The sequence below is a fragment of the Gobius niger genome, assembly GCF_951799975.1.
Source record: "Gobius niger genome assembly, chromosome: 3".
Classification (NCBI taxonomy): Eukaryota; Metazoa; Chordata; class Actinopteri; order Gobiiformes; family Gobiidae; genus Gobius; species Gobius niger.
Genome location: NC_136854.1, coordinates 37,160,122 through 37,186,817, shown reverse-complemented (window position 1 = coordinate 37,186,817; position 26,696 = coordinate 37,160,122). Strand labels below are relative to the sequence as shown.

At 38.9% G+C, this 26,696-nt stretch overlaps 1 protein-coding gene across 1 annotated transcript in view; it reads right to left on the bottom strand.

Moving 5' to 3' along the window:
* Positions 1-26,696, bottom strand: part of unc93b1 (unc-93 homolog B1, TLR signaling regulator) — a 33,635-nt gene that overhangs the window by 6,594 nt on the left and 345 nt on the right. The window contains exons 2-9 of the mRNA XM_079553380.1: positions 24,383-24,502; positions 24,091-24,232; positions 21,656-21,809; positions 19,373-19,534; positions 6,612-6,741; positions 6,377-6,473; positions 3,506-3,630; positions 784-966 (exon numbers count right to left, since the gene is read on the bottom strand). Coding sequence (XP_079409506.1) covers positions 784-966; positions 3,506-3,630; positions 6,377-6,473; positions 6,612-6,741; positions 19,373-19,534; positions 21,656-21,809; positions 24,091-24,232; positions 24,383-24,502 — 1,113 coding nt within the window. The remainder of the gene's footprint in view (positions 1-783; positions 967-3,505; positions 3,631-6,376; positions 6,474-6,611; positions 6,742-19,372; positions 19,535-21,655; positions 21,810-24,090; positions 24,233-24,382; positions 24,503-26,696) is intronic.

Genomic DNA, 26,696 nt, shown 5'->3' with positions numbered 1-26,696 from the left:
GGTAATTGTTGAGTTGTGTGTATGATGTTGGTCTAACCTTGAGCAAGGTTATGGCACAAACCAACGTTTCCCAAACACTTTTATCTTAAGGTATGGTCTCTTATTCTATAAGTACAATAAAAGAGAATGTCCATTATCCATTGATAGGTGTATGAACAATGGATATTCTCTTCTACTCTTATACACTGGGGCAGGCCTGTTGTGTGTTTATATTTTATTTATGTTGTCTATGTGTATTGATTTTTGGCTTGGGTGAATAGCTCAAGACAATTTGTTAAGTTTATCTTATCTTATCTTATCTTATCTTAAGTACCCCCATGCACTACTTTATACCCTAATACCCCCTAACTCAGGTTTAGGTGATTTAGGTGAATGTCTCTTCAATTACCATATTTCTTATTTGTATATACATTGATCGACTCACAATATTTACTGCTGAAGAAAGATTAATCTACAAATTGCATTTTATTTTCCCTATTCTTTTGTCTGGAACCCACTGGGGTCACATACAACACGGTTAAACAGCAAAATATTTGCATTGTAAAAATATGTTTGTGTGAACCTCCCAATCGTGCCTTAATTTCTACCAGTGCCAGTGTTGTTCATCTTATATGACTAACAGCAGATAGTTGGGAGTTAGGAGTATCATTTGTCCAGGAATTGTCAAGTGTTTGCATGTCAAGTGGGTTACTTTACCCCAGATCCGATTAAATGTTGCTGCTGTATTGTAGGCGAGTGGTCATAATGTTACAGCCTATTGGCGGATAATGAGCTGAAATGTACCAGTGAGAATCCAGATGCAGCGAACACTATTTCAAACCCGCTGTAGATGAAGAAGGGACAGAGGAGCCTGAGGCGGTAATCCCTGTGGTGTTTGAACGGGAGCTGGAAGATGTTCCCCCACCCGATGCTGCGGAGGTCGATCTCCTCTGTCGGACGGTAGGCGGGGCCACACAACACCAGGAACTGAGAGCACAAGCAGGCTCAATTATAATTGGTTAGAGCTTTTGTGCGGTCCAGACCAAACAGAACATTGCTGGTGCCTGGTGACATTAACTTATCACAGATTAAAAAAGAAGTAAAAGAAAGCAAAGCTGCATTAGGAGTTATGCTGCTGTGGGAAGTACGGTACACTGAGCCCTATCCGTTTAGCCCTTCTTACTGCACACTTTGAGGGTCATTTATCAAGCATTTGCTCATGTGCAGACTCATTTATGCATTTTTTACTCACACAGCATTATCTTATTTACATAATATGTGGTACCATAACACAGGCAACATCAAATGGTAACCAAAAAACTGATTTTATTTTTCAGCTTGCACTCGCTATTTAGCACCTGCTTTGATAAATGAGCCCCTTTGTCTTTTAACTATGATACAATATTTCCTGTTCATCACTAGTCACATGGTGTCCCCTGTCTCCCCTCTTGGGAGTGGCCTCTGTTTCACATGATTGGCCATTAGTATCGCAGTCTTCAGCCCTATCCGCGGAGGAACCCCTGCCTACAAGGACAGGACAACAACAAATGAAGCTCCAACAAGGACTGGACGTTCCTCCACGGTCTTGGCCCGTCTGCAGAGGGACTCCCATTCGTCCTGGGTCTATCTACATCCTGTCCGTCCTTTTCCCTGGGGTTTCTCTTTCCTCCCACAGGGGTTTTGAGTTTTTCCTTGCCTGTTAGGAAAGCCTAAGGACAGGAGGACACCATCTGCTGCTGACATTGCCTCCTTGACACTACATTTGCCTTAACTTTATATTGTTTATTTTTCTGTTTCATTCCGGTAATTGTGCTCAAACTTACATTAGATATGACCAAAATAAAAGCATTTCCTTTGCTATTTTAGCCCCAAACCACACATAAAGACAGTAACAAGTCACAAACTATTGTAATACAGGAAGACACTCCATATTGTACGTTTTATGCAAGGATTATTCATAATATGTAACTCTCAACTTAAATCTAACAGTTCATTCACTTTCATTGAAAAAGTGTGACATTCTGTAAATAGATGGGGCAAAGGGATAAACTAGGAGCCTCTCTTAGATTGACGTGGACTTTGCATGGCCTTAGACTTCAACTCTGAAAGTCTCTGCAACGTCTTCGCTCATATTTCAAACTCATCTCTTTTGATTAGTCTCTTCCTGATGACAGCACAACGTACTACCACATCGTGAATGTTAAGTTGCTAATTTTGAGTGCTGATAGTCTTATGGTTGTGTTTGAAGTGAGTACATATCAGGTCAAGGTAAAGCCACAAAAATTATGCTGACGTCTACAAAGGTAAGTGTTGCTTTAGTTTTAACTCATACACAAATAAAGTAAAGGCAAAATCGGGTCCTAATGAATGTTTTGAGAAAGCAGATTTTCCACTGGTAGGAAATCGGCTCTAGAAGCAAGCCATTAGCATGTAGCATGAAGCTAATGTTAGCATTATGGTTAGCATTCACTGTTTTATGTACAAATTTGGGCTTTTGATCTTTTATTTGGTAGAAAATACATCCGTAGCTCAGCGCTTATTAACCTTTTAACCCCCGCCTTAACTGAGCGGATTATCTGCAGTTCAGCTTTACCCAAATCCAACAAGGTCACAGCCAATAGACCAGTGTCACACCTCATTTGAAAGCTAAGACCTACAAAACTCATCTATATGAATCTTTTTCCTCACGTTGTGATCACTTTTTTGTTGTTTTTTATTGTTTTCCCATTGCTGTTTTGTTGGGTTTCCCTGTCGTTTTTGCCACATTTTCATCACAATTTTGTTGATTTGTTGTCACTTTTTTGTCGCTTTTTTGTTGCTTTTTTTTGCTTTTTTGTCACTTTTTGGTTTTCTATTTTGTCGCTTTTTTATTCCTTTATTGACACTTTTTATCACTTTCTTGTGGTTTTTTTGTCACTTTTTTGTTGCTTTTTTGTCACTTTTTTGTCACATTCTTGACACTTTTTTGTCACATTCTTGTCACATTTTGTGGCTTTTCAGTCCCTTTTTTTTGTTTTTTTGTAACTTTCTGGTTGCGTTTTCAACCTTGTTTTCCGTCTCATTTTCGTTGCTAATTTGGCACTTTTTTCATGAAGCTTTTAGATTTGAGTAAAGTCAAACTTGAGTAAATGCACTCAGTTCAGGTGGGGGCTAAGACGTTAAAGTAATGGTGTCTTTGTTTTCCATCTCGAACGTGACTATTTGTAGCTGCTCATTAAGACGCCTTCTGTATCTCTAATTAGATCCCTTCCTTTAGAGAATAGTCATTAAAATTCTACACTATTCAATTTCATCCCCGAGGGTAAATGTGTTCCCTGCATTCGTCAACCCTGTGCAGGATAAACGTGTGAGCACATTGCAGCACAGGGACCCATCTGTTTTAGGTTGAAGAAATCCGCTATCAGGGTTAGCCTCGATGCCATTGCCAAGTTTCATCTCTAACTACACTGCTTATCGCCTGTCAGAGAGAAAACAAAGAGAGAACTGGAGCCAGGCTAATGTGAGTAGAGTGTGCTTTGATTCATACCATGATCATAGCCAAAAAGGCAAATGTCATGAGGACGCTTTCCACTTCAATCAGCAGCATGGACCGAGGCAGGCTGGATAAAATAGTTGTGTTAAAGCCAGGGATCCATCCACTTATCTTGGCACCTAACAAAAAAGAAAAGGGCAATTCATCTTTCAGATCAAACACAGTAAGATGTTAAATAAATCAGAGCAAACTGGAGAATAGAAGGTCATCTTTCTCAAAATGGGTTTAAATGAAAAGGGAAATGAAAGTTAAAACAATAGCTTTGAGGGTTTGGAAAAAGAAAGTAATGGTCAAAGAAGCTGCTGGCTCTTAGAATATGTTTAGCAGAATCAGAAGCCAAAGATCAGGTCATCAGTTAATTCAGCTTATTTATTTCATGTCTCTGGAGGTCAGGAAGATAAGCGAGGGTAGAGTTAGGCATGGGCAAACTGTTTCAGTAATAAACAGCTTAGAAAATGGACAGGTTTGGACAAACGGAGGTGATGACAGGTGAGGGTACAGCTGCCAGGTAAAAGGTCTAGAATGGTCTTTGTAAGGTTCATTGTGTTTGCTCATTTTGTCAGACAGGTAAAAATCTCAACATCTGTAACCCTCGTGTCTAACAAAATGAACCCTGGAAGTTATAAGGCCTAGAAAAGTGATCCTTAAACATTTTGTCACAGGTATTCAATGTGACGCTCTGGGAGGTCAACTGTGGCATAAAACATGAATAGTAACGTCATACTGCTGCCACTTGTGATGATACAAATACACAAAAATAAGTGTTTTAAAGTTTATTACCTTCTTACCCCCCGCCTTCACCGAGCGCATTGTCTCCAGTTCGGCTTTACCCAAACCTAAAAGCTTCTTTCAACACACTGAGTGCCAAAAATTATTTAAGCCACAGCCGCTCTGGGGCAGACTGTCCATTTACTAAGTGGCTATATAATGTGTTGTTCATATCCTGAGTTCTTATTATGTCAGTGCCCTCTGCTGGACACGTGTGGAACTCTTTCCTTTTTTTAAATTTAATGCCCCCGAGTGGCTAGAATGAGCATTCTGGTCATTCTTTAGAAATTCATAACTCCGCACAGAAATGGGCTAGAATTACTTTTTTTTTACATACTCTGGAATGCATGCTCTACAAGGCAGGTCCCGGATTAAATCATCTCCTGGGCCTGATCAGGCCCGCAGGCCAAATGTTTGACACCCCTGACTCTGACCTTTCATAGCGAGCCATAGCATGTGTTCATAGCTATAACATAGAATATGCTGTGGTGCTACAAATATCATAAAAAATGGTCTGGATTGTTGGCACGCTACAGCTAAATCCCCAAAACAGCGCGGCACTCAATGTGTTAAAAAAAAGCGTGAAAATAGTGATAAAAACAAGGATGGGGGGGGAGCTTGATCGTTTACTTTTGAAAATTCTGTTCTTGCTCTCCTCATTTTGCAAACTACGAAGGGCATTTTAAAGAGGGGAGGAATTTTAAACTTACAGTCTACCACTTTATAGTAGTTTTTGACAGGAAGCCATCTGCACTGGCTTCCTGTCACTCAGAGAATAGACTTTAAAACAGCTCTGCTTGTTACAAGTCTTTTCATGGTTTAGCACCAAAGTACATCTCTGACATGTTACAGCCGTATGAACCATCTCGGGCCCTGAGAACTTCAGGGAGGGGCCTCCTGGTGGTTCCCAGAGTCAATAATAAACACGGTGAGGCTGCGTTTCAGTTTCATGCAGCTAAAATCTGGAAGTCTTCACGAAGATGTGAGACAGGCCTCAACTCTGACAATGTTCAAATCCAGGCTGAAAACAGTTCTGTTTGCCCGTGCATATGACTGAATGTATTTTATCTACACTCCTGCCTTTTACTGTAATTGATTAATTTTATGTTGATGTCCAGAGGAGAAGGAGGTTAGGTAACTTTGTGCGAACGAGCAAGAAAAATAGTGCTCAAGACAGAGCGAGTCCAAACAAGACTTAAAAATAGTGCTCAAGACAGAGCGAATCTAAACAAGACTTAAAAATGCATATAACTGAAAGAATCTTATCTGCACTCTTGCCTCTTACTGTAATTGATTAATTCTATGTTGATGTTTTTATTGATTGTATTTGTTTTCTTATATTTATGCAACTGTGAAGCACTTTGAATTGCCTTGTGTATGAATTGTGCTCTACAAATAAACTTGCCTTGCCTTGCCGTCTGTATCACATAGATACAGGCGGCATCTCTGGAATCGCCCCCATATATGGTCATGTTTGAAAACAGTTAAGGGGGAAAACAATTTGGAGAAAAATCTAAACTTTCTCTAATTATACAAAAACTACTTTAACAAACGCTGAATTATGAATATAGCTTTGTACTAAATAAAGATACAAAGACATCGAGAGGAGCAAAGTGGTTCAACAGCTCATAAATACATAAATAACGGAGAATGCTAACATCCCGCTACATGCTAACGCTAGCTACAACGGCCGTTTTTTCACTTCTACTGAACAATCTGCGTGAGAAAATATCCACATGGGCCCGATTTACACTTGACTTTATATATGTGATAAATAAGTTCATATTCCACCAGAAAATGGCTAAAAAGAGTGGAAAATTGTGTCTAAGATTCTATGACGAGATGCCATCTGTATCTATCCTGTCAGCAGCTTAAAAATTCAATATAAAAACAACTTTTCTTCCTATCATTTCTTCAGATAAATGGTTGCTTCACTGAAATAAAATGATAATTATGCAACTCATGAACTTGCAAATGATGTTATCCTAAATAAGCATGAAAACCTGGCATATGCACTTTAAGAGGAAACAGGACACAGATAATTTATAGGAAAGAGCCTTGAGAAAAAGGAACAGCTAATTTCCTTAAAGTATTCACCACATTCCTTGACGTTGCAGAGAATGTGTGAGACGTCGTCATTGATGTAGTGATGCAGGACGAAACGCATCGGGAACTGGGCGAAGACAAAACTCAACTGGAAACAACACAAAACAAAACAAAACACTTTACCGCGGTTTATCTGAGTCCCGGCTTTCTGAGTTTAGCTTTGAAAGACAACACTGGAAGAGCTCACAGCAGGAGGGCGAGTTTAGGGCGGTTTGGAGAGACTCACGTTGAAGATCATGTGGAAAACAGAGTGGAAAATAATGATGTAGTTGTGGCAAGCGCCTCTCGGGATCTTTTTCTGCTCCTGCACGTGCTCCTCTTTGTAGTTCACGTACTCGTAGTATTGCTGGGCCATCCTGGGGGGAAAGTACATTAAAATGAAATCTTAGGGCTGGGAAATTAAATCGCAATCCCTACTTGCTAGTATGGTATTGGAAAAAAAGGTTTAGGTACTACTGGTAAAAGTAAAAAGTAAAAGCAGAAGTATCGAAAACAGGTACCGACAAAAAAAAACCTTTAGATCCAAGTTATGATGCTATTGGAAAAAAAACATATAAAATAAAAATAAAAGTCAAAGACAAGATGAAAAAAAGTGGGGAAATTGGGGGAAAAAGGGGAAAAATTGGGCAAAGTTTAGAAAAAAAGTGGGAACATTTGGGAAAAGTTGAAAAAAAAAAACATAGACAGAAATTTAAAAAAGAAGGGGGGCAAATGGGTTAGAAATGGGGGGGAAAATTGGAAAAATGTGGGATGTGTTTTTTTTCTGTCCTTTTGTCGTTATAGGAAGTTTCTTGGTTGTTTCACATCAAATAATGTGTAGAATGAGCCCAGACCTGTTCACCACAACTGCCTCTAAAATCCTGCACTGTCACATGCACGAGCTTAAAGGGATAGGCCACCGTTTTTACATACTGAGATATGTTCTTACCTTAGCTTTGACGAGTTCTTTAGGACCTGTCTGATCTTCCCCTGTGCTTTCCCCCTCTCCACTATAGCTCCAAAACAGGTCAAGATAGAAGCTACCAAGCTCTTCCACGTTTTCCCTACACTTCCCTTTGTTACACTACAAAGTATAATTACACAAAATTAAACAATGTGGATTTTCTAAGCGGATAAAAGGGGAACTATAATGTAAGGTGTAGTAATACCAGGAGTAGTTTGGCATCCGCACAGTAAAGTGAAGATTACTGCGCAGTAAAGTGAAGATGACTGCGCAGTAAAGTGAAGATTACTGCGCGGATTTCGAACTACTCCTGGTATTATTACGCCTTACAAAATAGTTCCCCCTTTTATCCGCTTAGAAAATACACATTGTTTAATTTTGTGTAATTATACTTTGTAGTGTAACACTTCACGTAACCATATTTAAATAGGGAAAACGTGGAAGAGCTTGGTAGCTTCTATCTTGACCTGTTTTGGAGCTAGAGTGGAGAGAGGTAGAGGCTAAATGCTAACGCCGTCTGCGCTGTGTTTACGTGATAAAAGGCACGGGGGAAGATCAGACAGGTCCTAAAGAACTCGTCAAAGCTAAGGTAAGAACATATCTCAGTATGTAAAAACGGAGGCCTATTCCTTTAATATAGAATGTGCAGTTACACGTATGACCTGAGGTGGCAGTGGTGAGCATAAAATGACTAACTTGCATCTAGCCCCTTTAAGAACACAGAAATACAAATGTAAAATCACAAATAAAATCACAGTGCATGAGCAGATTTGAAAAGGAAGGTCTTGAGTTGGGATTTAAAAGTAACTAAAGAGTCCAATTGACGGAGAGGGGGTGAGGTAAAGTGTTCCAGAGCTTTGGGGCAGAGTAGCTGAATGCTCTGGCCCCCCATAGTGACCACTGACCAGTCGTACTGTGGGGATGGAGAGGAGACCAGCAGAGGATGAGTGGAGGGAATGTGATGGAGTCGGAGCTAGATTATGCAGTTTGCACTGTATTCTGTGGATTATGGGGAGCCAGTGGAGTTGGATGAGGACCAGTGTGACGTGCTCTATGGATTTGATTCTTGCTGCAACGTTGACAGAGGAGAGCGTTGCAGTAATCCATGCGTGAGGTGACAAGGGCATGAACAAGTATTTGAGTGTGGAGTGTTGTGAGAGAGACGGGCGGAGATGTTGCGTAGGTGGAAGAAGGCTGTGTATAATACTGTTCATGTGGGTGGAGAATGAAAGCGTAGAGTCCAGTATGACACCCAGGACTTTAACTTGGGGAGGGAAGGGAACCAGGCAGCAGTCAATGCTAATATTGAAGGATAAAGTTAATTTTGAGCCAATTAATATTATTGCCGTTGAGTTTGAGTTTGTTTGCTGATATCCAAGCTGTGATGGCCTGTAAACAGTTGGTTAATGTGGTGGGGCAGGTGGAACCGGGTTTGTGGACAGATATACTAAAATATTGATATTGTATTTTTGTACATGCATCGATAAAAGTATTGTTCAGGTATCGCTATGAAAAGCCAAGTATCGTTAAAGGCAACAGTATCCAGCTTTAGTCATGGGACTTTATAATCAACAGGTTTGCAGTCATTTCTTTGGCAGAAACTACAAGAAGTTTGGACAATGGATTATTTGTGTTACATTAAACTAGAGGAAAGCTTTTGTTTCTTTTTGAACTGGGGTTTGTATAAAAAGATATGGCTAAGTTCATCAGCGACATGTTATTTTTAGAAGAAAAAAACAATATCGAATCAAAAATTGAGATGAGTTTTTTGTCGAGCCCCATGACATCTATACAGCAATCCCAATACGACACACATTAGTTAAAGGAACAGGCCACCGTTTTTCCATAATGAGATATGTTCTTAACACATAACACAAAACATTTTATTAAATTATTCAGATTTTTTTCAATTATTCAGCACTTTCACTGAAATGCACTTAATGACTGAATTAGCCAGCCTTAAAAAAAACTATTTACAAGAGCGTATTGTCCACATGTTGTTGTTTTGTTATGTCAGTAGAATAGAAAGGTCACTCTTAAATGCACACAATCTGATGGTTACCAAACAATAAAAGAGGATGTTAATAAAATATAAAGTTGTGATCCAAACTCATTCCTAACTTTCTTAACATATTCCTAACCACCCTAATGACTTTTAGGAAGCAAAGTGGAGCTTTACTGTTGTTTGCATTACGTTTTCATCCTTGTTTCTAATCTGGAGAAAATGGTTAAGGGGGTTAAGAGGTTAAATGTCTATTTTGTTGTATTATAAATGTCTTGATTTTATATTATGCTTTATATCAGGGGTGGGCAAGTTTGTGTCACGGAAGACTGATTTTCATCATTGCCAAAACACCAAGGGCTGAACCTCACCATTGTAGCCTAAAGTTAAGAACCATTTTCTGCAAATGCCAATGTTTTACATCAGTGGTTCTAAAGCGGTCTGGCTCTGAGACCCGCCATTACCTTAGTTTAGTTCAGTTTAGTTTGTTTATTTAAACAACAGATGCATACAGGTGTAGTATACATAGAATTTACAGAAATTATTCACAACATAAGAAGTATTAGTGCTGCTCAAAGGGAGTAGGAAGAAGTTAGTTATAACTTATAAGGCCCTAACCCGTCTTTTCAGTAGCCTTACACAACTTAAACTACTGTATATTTAGGCCTTAACCATGAGATCTATGCGGCAATTCCAATCTGCGGAATTGCCTTGGTAGCAAATTAAATCAACAAACGGCTCCTAGTAGCAATCCCAAAACAGTAAAGTAACTTAGTTCATAACATTTGTGTGTGTTAATGACAAGCTACGACCCAAATAAAACTATAATTTGTCATATATCGTATAATATATTGTATTTACCACACACATGTTTGTAATGAAAGAGCTGTAGATTTTATTTTAAGACTGAAATTATGATCAAAACAACCCAGTAATATTAATTTTAACAGACACAGTGTGTTTCCGTGTATTTTCAGATGGAAAATATTGAAAAAAGTTTCCTTTAGGCTCGCGACCCACGTTTGAGTCCCGACCCACCAGTTGAGAATCACTGTTTTACATTATATATGACCAAGTGGGTTTTGGCCCCCGGGCCCGACGTTGCCTAACCCTGCTTTATATTATACTATTATACTCCCTCTTCTCAGTTGTGGATGATAATCAACAGCAGCATGTTTCTACTTTCAGTTCCTTAAATGCACCACTAAATATCATAAGTCACGAGAGTCAAATTTTTGACTCTTGGGTAAAAAGACTTTGAGTTTGTGTACTTTTGAGTACTCCTAAAACATTAATTCAACTACATGTGATTATATTGTCCATAAATGTAGGCTGGACAATGGTGACAAGAAGTCCTTCACAGCAAGCGTCTTCCGAAGGATAAGTATAGTATAGTAAGAATAGAGGTGCTCGAGTGAAGGCTGACCTACATCTGTGCTGTGACGTCAATCTTTTTCTTGTGTCATGTAATTCCCCAAAGATGCCCATAATACATTAATAGGCTACATGCATTTATAATTGTTATTTAAAAAAAACGTTGAATAGAAAATTGATCGATCAATATGAGTTTTTTGCCATATCGTCAAGCCCTATGATATGTGCATAGCAACGTCAACACAACACATATTAGAAAGTTAAGCAGTCTGTGTTTTAAATAGTGTGTGCAAATGAAAGAGAAAGAAGTAATTATTTTATGCAATGCAACAACAATAATTTTCCATCATTGGGAATGCGTTGTTCTCAGTTGTACCTGGTGGACTGACCACTGCCAAAAGTCTAGTCACAAAATTATTCAGCACTTTCACTGAAATGTGCTAACTGTGTTGGGTAATTACTGACTGAATTTAAAAAACAAAACAAAAAATTAATAGAGCGTATTGTCCACATTTGTGTGATCCAAACTCATTCCTACCTTTCTTAAAGGGGCTAGATGCAAGTTGGTCATTTTATACTCACTACTGCCACCTCAGGTCATACGTGTAACTGCACCTTCTATATTAAAGGAATAGGCCACCGTTTTTACATACTGAGATATGTTCTTACCTTAGCTTTGACGGCGTAACTGCACCTTCTATATTAAAGAGATATTTCAGGATTTTTGACATGTGGCCTCATTTCCTATTTATCCAGAGTGTTGTTGATTTCTGGAGATTTTTTTGTTGTAAGTCATGAAGTCCTTATATTTGAAGAGCTACGTGTCGTTAGGCTAGTGCAAGGCTAGTGCATTTCTACGGTATCAGCTAGCCTGCATTAAAAACCGTCTGACCCGCTCCACAGAGCACCTGAGGCAAATCACTTATAACACCAGACTAACCATATAAATGTCTGTGTCGATAGAATAATGTTTGGAATATAACTGACCACACATGAATGATCGCATTTTGAGGGACTATTTTCTAGCAGATCACTCCGCCACTGCGTAGCTTATACAACCACGAAGCTGATACTGCTCAAATATAAGTTATTTTAAATGTAAAATGGTTTAAATTATTCTATCGACACAGACATTTATATTTAGTTAGTCTGGTGTTATAAGTGATTTGCCTCAGGTGCACTGTGGAGTGTGTCAGACTGTTCTTAATGCAGGCTAGCTGATACCATAGAAATGCGCTAGCCTTGCACTAGCCTAGCGCCACGAAACTCTTCAAATACTGTATAAGAACTGCATGAATTACAAAAAAAATATCTTCAGACATCAGCAACACTCTGGACAACTAGGAAATGAGGCCCTACGTCAAAAATCCTGATATATCCCTTTAAGCTCGTGCATGACGGCACTTCTGACCCGAAGTAACACCTTTCTGAGTGACAGTGCAGGATTTTAGGGGCAGTTGTGGTGATAGTCAGGGACCCAAACTCTCAAAAGCTCTTTAAATTGGGTTTAACCTGACACCGTCTGATATATGCTTTATTTGTGTTTTTTCTGTTAACTTTGACCCTAAGGACCAATAATTGGAGGGTCTGCTCTGCTGGAAATATTGCGAAAAAAAATTGTGGCCATTTTAGTGTATGTAACCTGTATTTTTATCAGAAAAATGTGAAAAACAACTTTTTTCCCTCAAATCCTCAGTGGGTTGAGTAGGCTGTCAATAAATGCATTCCAGATACACAGAACACATGTGCTGAGAACATCCACTGAAAAAATCGCTCTAAAAACACATTTCTACACATTTTTGCATCAATTTAATACAAAAAAATGTGTTGTTTTCACACTTTTTTCCAATATTTGTATCTTTACTTCATTGGCAATCAACTATTCCAGCCAGTTATGGCATCAGTCAATATGCCATTATTTTAAACAGACTGTAGACACATTCCACAGAAAAAATGATCAAAATCCAACCAACATTATTGGATCTGTGATGATTTAAAGACCAATAAGTGACCGACAGACTCAGAACCTCGGAACTGTCAAAAGTCACTTTTGACACTGGTCCATATTTTGATTTAGGCCATTTCCAGCCCATTAGATAATGATTTACACCAATGTATTTGGTATCATTGGAAAGAAGACATTGTCATGTATCATTTGAGCCCAAAGGTACTACTCTGTAACAATTACCGTGGTAACCATAGCTCCTCAGACTCAAATGTGAGGACATTCTTTCACAATTTTCACAAAAAAATGTTTTACTACGTTTAACGCTGTTTCTTCCAAGAACATCACAGACACAAATCTCTGATACTGGGCAACTCTCTAGACTCTGAGGATTCAGGAAATGTATAACATGTCAGAACTTTCTCAGCTTAAGGCCTCACTGTGAGCCATGAAGTAAAAGAATGTCCACCTCATATGAGCCTCTCCCACAGAAATAAGCCTATATCTGCCAGGTTGGAACAGCTGGTGGGTCTTTCTGACCAGGACAGGCCCAACGTAACTTGAAATTACATTTATGGAGAACAACAGTTCTGTATTTTTACATAAAGCTATTTTTTATATTATGTAACTCTTTATCTATCCTTTACTATGTCATATACACAATATACATCTGTTGATTTCACTCCAATATACATCCCTTTAAATCTGTAAAAAAAAAATCCTCAAGAATCCAAGATAATTCCAACAGTTTGGCTTTGTAGACACCACATGGTTATGCCTAAAATACTACACATTTGTGATACATTAGATAGTAATGTGGTTGGTAATGTATTTGCTGAGGAAAACTGCTCTGAAGCTGGATTTTCCATAAACCACATGTTTACAATGAACAACAGCCTTTTTACTGTTTAGTAAATGAATAAAGTCAATAATTTGATGTAGTCCGTTCACTAAAGTTGGTTTACTACATTATAATGCACGGCACAAAACTAAAGCTTAGGGCTCGTCCAGGACTAAATCACAGTGGCAGTCGTCTGAACAGAACAGTCCATACTGGATTAAACCATTTCTCTTCGCTTTTCTGAAGTTGTTATAAGTTCTTTGTACATGTTAAAATTGTCACACTTTTAAAAAAAAAATATATTCATGTATTTCAGTTTTGGTTATAAAGGACCTGCATCATGCTATTTTACTCATTCCAAAGTAAACTATAAACATTTAGATGATATATTGTATCTCTATTTGTGAGAAATATAAGTATTTTCTGGGGTTATATTTCCAACCCGGAAGACAAGACACTTGGACTCAATTAACTCCGCCCCCTCTCTGCGCTCATGCAACATTAGCAGTAAAATAAATCTAAATATCACAGCAATAAGTGAAGTTACTTCATAATACAGTTATAAGGAGTTGACATCTGCCTGACATTATCGTTAGGTAAGAAAAAAGAACAGGCGAGTCCAGAGTAGGTTAGAAAGAGCTCCTTTTTCACATCCTTCAGTGCAAGCATGACGTCTGTTCAGACGCTCAGGGGGTGCGTTTGTTTTCTCCGCAGGGGCAGCGCGGACGTGTCAGGCACTTCCTCTTCTTTCTTTTTTTAAAATTAATTAACTTTTTTTTACAAATTAAAATCGGGTTTTCCAGCAGAGGGCGGAGCTGCTCAGAGCAGGATTCAGGAGGATTGCTGAGAACTGTGAGAATGAAGCCAAAAAACACTCTGGGGGTGTTTTTGATTAGGAAATAGCACAACAAAGTCGATTTTGCATGATATAGGCCCTTTAATGTTGTGTAATTTATTTATTTTATTCGCTGGCACATTGAATCTGTACTTACCACAAGAAATGTGCTTTATGAATGATTAAATAAAAAGTAACTTTTATGACCAGAGTTTCTAGGGACCGGAGGGTTGCTGGTTTGGGAACCTCAGGGTCTCATCTCTGCTGTTTGCAGATGTTGTTGTTCTGTTGGACCTTCAGCTGCTCTGGTTTGCAGCCGAGTGTGAAGCGGACGAAATTAGTTACCTTCACAAGATGGCTTGGGGTAAGGCAGTTACTTGGGAGGAGCTTGGAATAGAACCACTGCTCCTTCATGTCAGGAGCAGCCAGATGAGGTGGCTTGGGGACACATTGGATGGACTATACCTCTCTGTGGCCAGGGAATGCCTCGGGATTCCTTCAGAAGGGCTGGAGTTAGTGTTCGTGAAGAGTGATATCTGTGAATCTCTGCTTTGACTGCTGCATCCATGACCAGACCGTGGGTAAATTGTAAGAAAATGGATGGATGGGTGCAAACCTGGGTCAAAGGGCTTTGCACAGACGAGAATCCAGTAGAATCCAGTTCCAGTACTCTAAAACACCTCAGTACTTCTAACCTAGCTTCTGGCTCAAAATCTATAGCTCCACAGGCAGCGTGATGGCTCTGCTCCTGACAGGTTTCTCTGAAGCTTGAAGGATGAGTTAAATGCAGAGGGTAAATTTGGGAGTCTATGAATACATTAAATACTAAACTGGACTCCAAAGAGCATTGAAAATATTATTATTAAATATTATTAATATAAAGACAAATGCCATCAAGAACATTTCAGACATTGTAAAAAGTTGTGGATCAAGTGAGGCTGAAAAATTGAACCACACAAGGCAGGACTTGATCACCTCGACTGGGTCGTCTGGATATGAGAGTATGATGTAGAAAGACCCAAAGTACACAATGACCCCAGGAAGGTCACTATGGATGTTTCTGAGTTGCACCAAGTTTGTTAGCACTGGCCTGAATATATTAATACAGGAGGAAGAGGAGCTGACCAGTGCAGGACACCATGCTCTGACACAGGGACAAACCCAGGAGGCGCTGCACTGTTTTCAGAACAGCACTGAGAGCAGGCAGCCAGGTTTCCTCTGGGTACTCCTGATCTCCAAAAACATGCTGGTCAGGCAGCACGCTCAGTCACAGCGACTCAGGGCTAACCCACAGAGCCGGTTCTTCCTATACACAGACTACGCAAGGTGCGTAGGGCCCCCGCGGCTGCAAGGGCCCCGCATCTCAGTCAAACTACCGTGTTGTTTCACTGATTAATCAACGCGTTGTTACGGGGACAGGTTCTGACAGCCTCACTCACTCTCCGACTACTTCGCCACATATAACATCAAAACGGAGCAGTCTGCAAGTGAATGATCAGGAGAGACCGACCGCCTTCCCCCTGTCTCTTCCAACACGCGAGTACTTCTCCGCTCGTGTCCCGCTCGGCCGTCTGTCTCCCGGTTCTCGTTTCGCCTCATGCGCGGCTCCTCCGCGGCTGCATCCCGTCCCCGTGTCCCGGGCGCAGCTCTCATGTTTTCTCTGCTCAGACTCGGGGCATCGGCCACACACTCATTTAAACTCTTTTCTTGTTGTGTCTAGCGGAGAATCAGGACAGTAGTTTGATGATAGACGAGAGTAAAGCCGTGTCTGTGGCCTTTTTGTCTCAAAGAGGAGTTGAATCCACACGGTTCTCACGAGCACAGTAACTTACAGTAACTCTGGTTCTCTGAATGTGCACAGTCTATAAGGCCTGCTACTTTTTTCGGATGAAAGCAAATTTTGCATGTCATTCGGAAATCAAGGTGCCAGAGTCTGGAGGAAGACTGGGGAGAAGGAAATGCCAAAATGCCTGAAGTCCAGTGTCAAGTACCCACAGTCAGTGATGGTCTGGGGTGCCATGTCAGCTGCTGGTGTTGGTCCACTGTGTTTTATCAATGCAGCTAACTATCAGGAGATTTTGGAGCACTTCATGCTTCCATCTGCTGAAAAGCTTTATGGGCCTCCATAACACCTCAGCAGTGCCACAGGCTGATTACCTCCATGCCACGCCTCATTGAAGCAGTCATTTCTGCAAAAGGATTCCCGACCAAGTATTGAGTGCATAACTGAACATAATTATTTGAAGGTTGACTTTTTTCGTATTAAAAACACTTTTCTTTTATTGGTCGGATGAATTATGCTCATTTTTTGAGATAGGAATTTTTGGGTTTTCATGAGCTGTATGCCAAGATCATCAGTTTTAAAACAATAAAAGACCTGACATATTTCAGTTGGTGTGCAATGAATCTAAAATATATGAAAGTTTAACTTTTATCATTACATTATGGAAAAGAATGAACTTTATCACAATATGCTAATTTTTTTAGAAGGACCTGTAGACCAATAGTCGTCCTAAATCCCAGTTGGACAATGGCTTAGTGGTTAGTGATTGTGATTGATTGAATTGCAGTCATTATTTTCCACTTCTGCCCTGCTTTACTGTACAGTGGAACTGTTTTTGGCCGTAAATAGGTCCACCCTTTGCCGAATAACCATGGGATGCTACTGTAGGGCCCCCATGTGGATTTTTGCTTAGGGCCCCAGAAGGGCCAGCACCGGCTCTGCTAACCCAACACCTGAACACAATGTCAGTGTACAATTATACACTGACAAAGCACTTACTTATACTTATATCCTGTGGAGTGTAGCTTCTTTTAGAACAACGTTAAAAAGTGCATTCATTTCTGCTATTCAACTTACTGTATTTTTCGCACTATAAGGCGCACATGAAAGCCTTTAATTTTAACAGTGCGCCTTATGTCCTGGTGCGCTCTTTGTATCAACTTCTGGCTGTGTTTACACACCTACAGGTTTACAGGTAAACCAGCATTAATTAGTGTGCCTTGTATTCCGGTGCGCATTATTTATGAAAATAAACATTATCAGTGATAACGCGCCTTATAATCAGGTGCGCCTAATGGGGCGAAACACACGGTAAACTGTGAAACTAATATATGATAGACTCATTACATGCAAAGTGAGACATGTATGGCCTTTATTCATTATACTTTGGATGATTATGGCTATGATTATTAGTTTCACATTTTAACTTGAATTACAGAAATAAATGAACTTTCGAACGATATTCTAATTTTCCGAGTTTCACCTGTTACTGTTAAAGGCTACAGAATACGGATATATATTTTTTCTTTTACAATTTAAGATACAGCTTATATGATACAGAATAATTATAATTTGTATAAATGTAATTTCAAGTTACGTTGGGCCTGTCCTGGTCAGAAAGTCTCACCAGCTGTTCCAACCTGGCAGATATAGGCTTATTTCTATGGGAGAGGCTCATATGAGGTGGACATTCTTTTACTTCATGGCTCACAGTGAGGCCTTAAGCTGAGAAAGTTCTGACATGTTATACATTTCCTGAACCCTCAGAGTCTAGAGAGTTGCCCAGTATCAGAGATTTGTGTCTGTGATGTTCTTGGAAGAAACAGCGTTAAACGTAGTAAAACATTTTTTTGTGAAAATTGTGAAAAAATGTCCTCACATTTGAGTCTGAGGAGCTATGGTTACCACGGTAATTGTTACAGAGTAGCACCTTTGGGCTCAAATGAAACATGACAATGTCTTCTTTCCAATGATACCAAATACATTGGTGTAAATCATTATCTAATGGGCTGGAAATGGCCTAAATCAAAATATGGACCAGTGTCAAAAGTGACTTTTGACAGTTCCGAGGTTCTGAGTCTGTCGGTCACTTATTGGTCTTTAAATCATCACAGATCCAATAATGTTGGTTGGATTTTGATCATTTTTTCTGTGGAATGTGTCTACAGTCTGTTTAAAATAATGGCATATTGACTGATGCCATAACTGGCTGGAATAGTTGATTGCCAATGAAGTAAAGATACAAATATTGGAAAAAAGTGTGAAAACAACACATTTTTTTGTATTAAATTGATGCAAAAATGTGTAGAAATGTGTTTTTAGAGCGATTTTTTCAGTGGATGTTCTCAGCACATGTGTTCTGTGTATCTGGAATGCATTTATTGACAGCCTACTCAACCCACTGAGGATTTGAGGGAAAAAAGTCGTTTTTCACATTTTTCTGATAAAAATACAGGGTGCATGCACTAAAATGGCCACAATTTTTTTCCGCAATATTTCCAGCAGAGCAGACCCTCCAATTATTGGTCCTTAGGGTCAAAGTTAACAGAAAAAACACAAATAAAGCATATATCAGACGGTGTCAGGTTAAACCCAGTTTTGAGAGTTTGGGTCCCTGACTATGAACAGGTCTGAGCTCATTCTACACATTAGGACATGGCTGGAACATGTAGGGGGATGAAAATCCATAGTTTTAACATGTTTAAACTCCGTATAGTCCCTTTAACGTATTCCTAACATCCAAATTCTTGGAGGCTTTATGACTTTTAGGAAGCAAAGTGGAGTTTTACTGTAATGCAAACAATGTACCAGCAAACAGATAATAATGCTTTAAACTTGATGATTAAATGTCTATTTTGTTCCGTTATAAATGTCTTGATTTCATAATATACTCTGGGAGGATCAAATGAAGAAAACAATGAGTTCAATGGCTTCTTAGTTGTTAATGATATGCAACAGCAGCGTGTTTCTACTTTCAGTTCCTTAAATGCATCACCAAATGTCTGATTTTGATTGGGTAAAAATACTTTGTGTACTTTTGAGTACTCCTAAAACTTCAATTAAACTACATGAGATTATATTGCCCATAAATGTAAAGGTGACATTTGGACAATGGTGACAAGAAGTAATTTCCGTCTGAAGGTAAAGTATAGAGGTGTGTGGACCCCGTGGTGACGGCTAACCTACATCTCTGCTTTGACGTCAAATTCAGCATTATTTAAAACCTATTCAATCTTTTTCCTTTTTTTCTTTCTTTTGTCTTACCTGGTCATGTAATGTCCCAAAGATGCCCACAGTGGGACAATGGCCGCTCCGATGGCCACAGCTGACGGGACCAGCGTGTAGTAACGCTCCCAGTAATTTGTGGAGACGAAGAGCGCGTAGATCCCGGACGCCAAAAACATCATCCACTTGGTGCCCAAAAACCTGCAATGAATAAAATTCTTATCTAAATCCACCTTATTTACCTATTTTCAATTACTTTCTTGTTATATGAGAGAATGCAAATGTGAGATTTATTAGGCTCTTTAGCTGTAACATTTTTTAAGCATTGTGCTATGTTGCTCCACTACAGAGGGAAGGCTTGATTTGGATCTCAGTAGTTCCAAGGCTCAAAAGAGGCTTCTTTTTATCATAAAGTTTTAAAAGAGCAAAAGTGAAAAGAAGAAAAAAAAAAAAAAGGTTAGACTCTATTTTAAAGTACCTTGATACCTTGTACCAAATACATTTAGTACAATGTAATTTGCTTTGTAACAATCTGTAATAACTTGCACTTATGTATATACACAATGAAATAATGTGTATTAGTACTTTGGAGGTACATAATGTGTAACCCCCTTAGAGTTAGAGTTAGGGTCTTACACATTATCTTATCATTTATGTAACACATAGGGACAAGTTATTACACATTGTTACAAAGCACATTACATCTACATTTTCCATGTACATTGTATCAGGGGTATTGTAAAATAAAAAGTGAATAACTTATTAAAAAGAAGACTAAAGAAGTTATAAAAAGGCTACAAAAGAGTGTTTTATGATGTATCTTCAGTGAAGGTTCTTGAGTCATTGTCTGTACTCTGCAGGTGAAGTCTTGAAAGTTTCGCGTCTCGTCCAAAAGGCTTCATCAGCGAACCCAGGTTCAGCTCAGCCGCCAGCCCAGATAAAGACCACAAGTTTAAAGAAGGATGATGATATAATACAATTATGGGTGGGACTTGACTTTGCACAGTAATTGCAAAGTAATATATTACAGTAATATATTGTTCATACAGGTTGTTCATTTAATCATGTAAAAATCAAAACAAACGTTTCACTCTCCATTATGGTGAACTATGGTAATCGCTCGGGAACAGGACTCACACCTAACTTATTTCAGAGTAATACACACTCCTCACAACCAGGAGTTCTTTGAACATTGGAAAAGTCAGTATAACCTTCGAGGAACCGGCTTATATAAAAAAGTTAAAGCTAGTAGAGATTTTAAAAAGTAGATGTGGAACGACCTGAAAGATCAATAAAAACATTCCAACAGTCAAAGCTTTCAACAAGATGAATAAATCATATAAGCTCAGGATGAATGAAGTCAGCAACTACTGAAAAGACCTTACTAGATCCTTAACGGATTATTTGAATTAAATGATAACATGATTTAGTTTAAAAAATAAAATAAAACCAATTGGGATGTTGAAATTTAACGTATTTCTCTTCTTTTTTCTCTTGTTTGTGTTTTTGTCTCGTGGGAGTTTGTAAACAGGGTTAGGCATAATAAGTGTTGACTTCAGTCTAAACTAGGGGTGTCAACCATACAGCCCATTTAATCCAGCCTCTGGCCTGTAGAGCATAAATTCCAAAGTATGTGGAAAAAAAGTAAGTCTCTAGCCCATTCCTGTGCGGAGTTATGAATTTTTAAAGAATAACCAGAACAATTCCAGCCACTAGGGGGCAGTTTCAATAAAAAAAAAGGAACGATTTTCACACGTGTCCAGCAGAAGGAACTGACATAATAGGAGATTGGGATATGAACAACACATGATAGCCACGAGGTAAATGGACAGTCTGCCCCAGGGCGGCTGTGGCTACAATAACAGCTTACCACCACCGAGTGTGGAGTCAATGAATATTAGCACTTGAGAAACTTGTGTAAAGTGCAATACAAGTGTCGTTATTGATTAGGCCACAGTCAAGCTGGAGCTTTGACCAAATCATAGCTCATTATTATAATTCATTTATTGGAAAAATGTTCTCAATAGTATTTTCCTGTTTACATTATATTCGGCCCGCGACCCGCCGTGGGAGCTGAATTTCAGCCCATGACCCAAATGAGTTTGACACCCCTGGTCTAAACCCTTTTGGTAGTGTTGTACAGGCAATGATGGAAATGTTTGTTTAATGTTTAAAGGAATTAAATGACCAGATAAATTACTATTACTATGGTGATCTCTCCTTACCTTAATCTAGTACTGTAAATTATCTGGAAACATCCCTCATGTTTTCTATTTCTATTCTCCCGTGACGTAAAGGGCGGTTATGTAGCCCCCCGTGTACCTGATGAGCAGAGGGGTGTAAAGGAGGCCAATGATGGGGGTGACGTTGATGCCCATCATCATCTTGCGGTCGATGTCCTCCAGCCCAAGGTTACTGTACTTGACCTCGCGATACGTCGCATCGTAATGGAGAATCAGCTGCATCTGTAGCAGGCCTGTGATAAAAGATGAGTGATGAGTTTGAATAACGAATCGCAAACTATTTTAGCACAGTTCTATGAAACAGAAACCCTGAACTAAATTCGCCACAAAGAAAAACATACCGGGAAAACTAAACCTACACATGCACTAAACTAAAGACATTTTGAAAATCTGTATCCGACATAAAAAACACGCCCCCTTCTATGAAGCAATGCCATCTGTATATCTATCATCAACCTAAACTCAGAAATGAAATATACATTATGTAAAGTATGGCAAAATCTTCAAAAGCATAAAGCAAAATTGCAATATCCAATATAATTCCCTTTATTTAATGTAAATGCAGTTACTTGAGAGAAATATCTTCTTTCCTCTACTGTCAGACAATACACAGAACAGAAAAACAGAAGCCACATAACTTCCATGCTATAGTCTTGTGAGCAAATATGTGTACAGGATGTACCGCATGACTCGAAAAACCAGTTACTCTACAGGGTTTGTGATTTTTTTTTTGTACACGTGATCTTCATCTCTTAATTCCCACCTGGACCGAGCACATTTCCCCCAGTTTGGCTTTAAAGCGTCAAAATAGTGTCGAAAACGAGGATGAAAATACAATAAAAAGTAATAAAATAAAAAAAACATGCCAAAAAAGCATTGTAAAGAGCCACATAAAAAGTGACAAAAGAGTGACAAAAACCTGCCGGACATGCAACAACACCAAAATTAAAAAGTGACAAAAAAGTGTGACAAAAAAAGACAAAAAAAGCATTGTTATGGAGCCACATAAAAGAGACAAAAACGCTTCAAAAATGTGACAAAACTGCGGCAACAAAAACGTTACAATTAGTCTTTTAGGTTTGGGTAAAGTCGAGCTGGGGACAATGCGCTCAGTTAAGGCGAAGAGGTTTCGAAATAAACGTCAAAATAGCAGCGAAAATTAGGATGAAAACTATTGGGCTGAACGATAGGACAAAATTTCATATCTCGATATTCATGCTCGATATCGATATGATACGATATTACTTTGGGTTTGGTGGAAACCAAGCATTTGTCAGAAAAATATAAACATAAAAATGAAGAGTGCAGTTTTATTGATGAAAATCTATGTTGTTTATATGTTGCTTTATTCGATTTTAATGTTTTGAATGTTCATATCTCGATATCGATACGATAACGATTATATCTTTCAGCCCTAATGAAAACGCAATAAAAAAGTGACAAAAACGTGACGAAAACACACAAAAAATGTATGTAAAAAAAAGTGGTTAAAAACAAGCAACAAAAAACGATGAAAAAAATATAAAAACATGACAAAATGTGACATAAACGCGGTGACAAAAAAGTTACAATCAGTTTTGTAGGTCTTAGCTTTCAAATGAGGCGTTACTCTGGCCTACAGGCAGTAAGCTTTTAGATTTGGGTAAAGCGACTGGGGGTTAAGGGGTTAATAAAACAAGTGATATTTACTGAATCCACTGAATGTAGCTATGAAGTAATTAAAGCCGAACTAAGTAACTCTTGCCCCTAGAGGCCATAAGCGCCACTGCAGGTGTCGTAGCAGGTTGCGATTTTTTTACTCATTAATTGTCCTTGAGAGTAAATACTACGCTGACAGAAAAGACAAAGGAGAGAGGGATATTGTACATCCAGTTACACAATGGTGATCATGTTTTCACTCAAACTTGGCTGTAAATGCTGTTTAAGTGGCGCTAATCCGCAGTTAGCTTTGCCCGTTAGTCTGCCAGCTTCTTCTTCGTGATTCTATTAGTGTGTATGGGTGGCTCCGGTCCGGTGGCAGTCAAGTTGCAATAGTGGTTTTCTGGCCAGAGATACCAGGGGGAGATGAAAGACTCTCCAATCATCCCATTAACACTTGTATTGCCCCCACAGGGACTACAGAAAGGATTTATTAAGGTAAACAAGTTACTTAGTGTTGCTTTAAGTCATAGTTTGGCACTGCAGTTGAACTAAAGAAAAAAATTTAAACGCTTATTTTCCACTCATTCGCACAATCTACTTAAATTTATCCATCTATTATTTGTGATTATATTGTGATATCAACATGACCTTTTCTGCTATAACTATGCTGCCCGAAGACCTTTTAAGAAAGCATATTTTTAAGATTTTTCAAGAAAAAAAAAAAAGGACATGCATCTCTCTTGCTTTGTGCTGGTGTTCATCGAGCCTCTCAACCTCATCATTCAATTAAATGGTGATTATTTCAACAATTGCTCACCTCAATGAACTGTTTCAGACTTAATACACTTGCATAACGTTGTGACGAAGACCCACCCATGTACACGCTGTAGACGATCATCGCTGCGACACTGGCTGATATGACGCTCTTGATCACTCCCAGCCTCTTCCTTCTGTAGTACTTCCTCTCCTCCTCCTCCTCTTTGTGCTCGGGCTGTGGGCCCAGAAACTCCTCCATCTCACAAAAGAAGAGCCACACTTACACAACTGCATGACACATTCGATGTTTTTACACAATGCACGGACACGGCTGGTTATCGTCTCTGAAAGGCAGATGAGTTCTTAAAGGTTAATTAAAAGTTACTCCTGATTTCCTAAATGGACATACTTTTTCTTGCATGTCCTCCTCCTCCTCCCCGATGTCCAGTATTTCATTGATTTCGCCGTTGGGGGGCGCAGGTTTTTCGTCAGCCCCTCCGATCAACTCTTCCCCATCTGTTGCCTCCATCTAGTGGCCAAAAGAGGCGGCGCATGATTTACACCACACAAAGTAATTACTACAAAATCAAACATTTAAATTCTAAATAACATGTCGTCACTTTTGCTGTTTACAATCTTAATATACAGTAATAGCAATGCTTGACTCAGTTCATTGACTTTATTGCAAATCTACCACGTGCGCAGATTAGTGCAAGATAAAGAGCAATAAAACAACATAGACGGCGGCAAGGGGAGAGTTCAGCTTCAACAGCCTTGTGGAAGAAGTTGCCCGACAGTCATTTGGACCTGGCGTGGATCGAGACTAACCAGGAGAATATAAGTGATCAGTCCAGTAATGTGAAATAAGTGCTTTTGGTGCTTGAAAGCTAATTTAGTCATTGTTTATTGTGAACCTCTTAACCCCCGACTTAACCAAGTGCATTCTCACCAGTGCAGCTTTACCCAAATCTAAAAGGTTAAAGCCTATAGGTCAGTGACGCCTCATTTGAAAGCTCAGACCAGTGTTAAAGGAATGGGCCACCGTTTTTACATACTGAGATATGTTCTTACCTTAGCTTTGACGAGTTCTATAGGACCTGTCTGGTCTTCCTCCGTGCCTTCAGTCACGTAAACACAGCGCAGACGGCGTTAGCATTTAGCCTCTCCCTCTCTCCACTATAGCTCCAAAACTGGTCAAGATAGAAGCTACCAAGCTCTTCCACGTTTTCCCTATTTAAATATGGTTATGTGAAGTGTTACACTACAAAGTATAATTACACAAAATTAAACAATGTGGATTTTCTAAGCGGATAAAAGGGGAAACTATATTGTAAGGCGTAATAATACCAGGAGTAGTTCGAAATCCGCGCAGTAATCTTCACTTTACTGTGCGGATGCCAAAAACTCCGGTTTCCCCTACCACTAAAAACATGTACAATAGGCCAGGATGTATGAGAGTGTGTTTGAGAGTGCACATGGGGGACGACGGATGAAAATTAGCCTAAGGCTACAATCCGGTGTGGCTTGTTCATTAACTTGCACTGTCCCTACCAAATAAACCATAAATAAAAAAAATAAAAATAAATAAAATGTTTTTCATGAGACTAAAACTATGACTGAAATGTCCAGATATTTTCGTCGACTAAAATAAGACTAAATAAAAATGAAAAGGAGAGACTAAAATCATGCAAACTTCTATTAACCGCAGTGTTAATTTTGACAACATATTTTATTTTAGTTTTAATCTTTTGACTAAAATGTATTTTAATTTTTTTTTAAAAATTTAGTTTTAGTCGATTAAAATTGCATTGATAATATTCATTATAATCTTATTTAATCTTGTTCCTCTGCTTCATGGAGCTGCTCCACATGAACAAAGATCAGAGCTGATCCTTTGGCAGTGACTTTACATGATCTGAGGCTCTTTCAGGCGGTCAATAGAAGTTTGGATAATTTTAGGCTCTCCTTTTCATTTTTATTTAGTTTTATTTTAGTCGACTAAAATATCTGGACATTTTAGTCATAGTTTTAGTCTCATGAGAAACTTTTAATTTAGTTTTAGTCCAATTTTAGACGTCAAAAATATCACTTTGACTAAAATTTATTTTAGTCACGAAATTAACACTGATTGACCGTCTGAAAGAGCCTCATATCATGTAAATTCTCTGCCAAAGGATCAGCTCTGAGCTTTGTTCATGTGGAGCAGCTCCATGAAACAGAAGAGCTTCATTAAACATGATTAGAATGAATGTTACAAATGCAAAGTCGACTAAATTTGTCTTAAATTTAGTCGACTAAATTTACTTGCAATTTTAGTCGACTAAACTTAGACTAAAATCGAAGATATTGTTTTGACTAAATCTCGACTAAAATTGAATTACATTTTCTCATCAACATTTTGACATTTTCCCATTGCTTTTCTGTTGCATTTGTGTCACTTTTCTGTTTCTCTTTTGTGGCTTCCATGTTGCGTTTCGCTCACACATTTTTGTCGCTTTTTCCATCGCTTTTGTTGCACTTGCAGGAAGCTTTCAGATTTGCGCAAAGCCAAACTAGAGAAACTGTGCTCGGTTTGGGTGGGGGTTAAGAGGTTAAGTTGCATAAGAGGGTAAGATTTCAAGTTCAGGCGTTTTTACAAAAGCATTTGAAAACATAACAATCAGTTCCTCATTGCAATGATTTTGCACACATTTCCACGTAAAGGCTACTTCTCTTTAGATGCC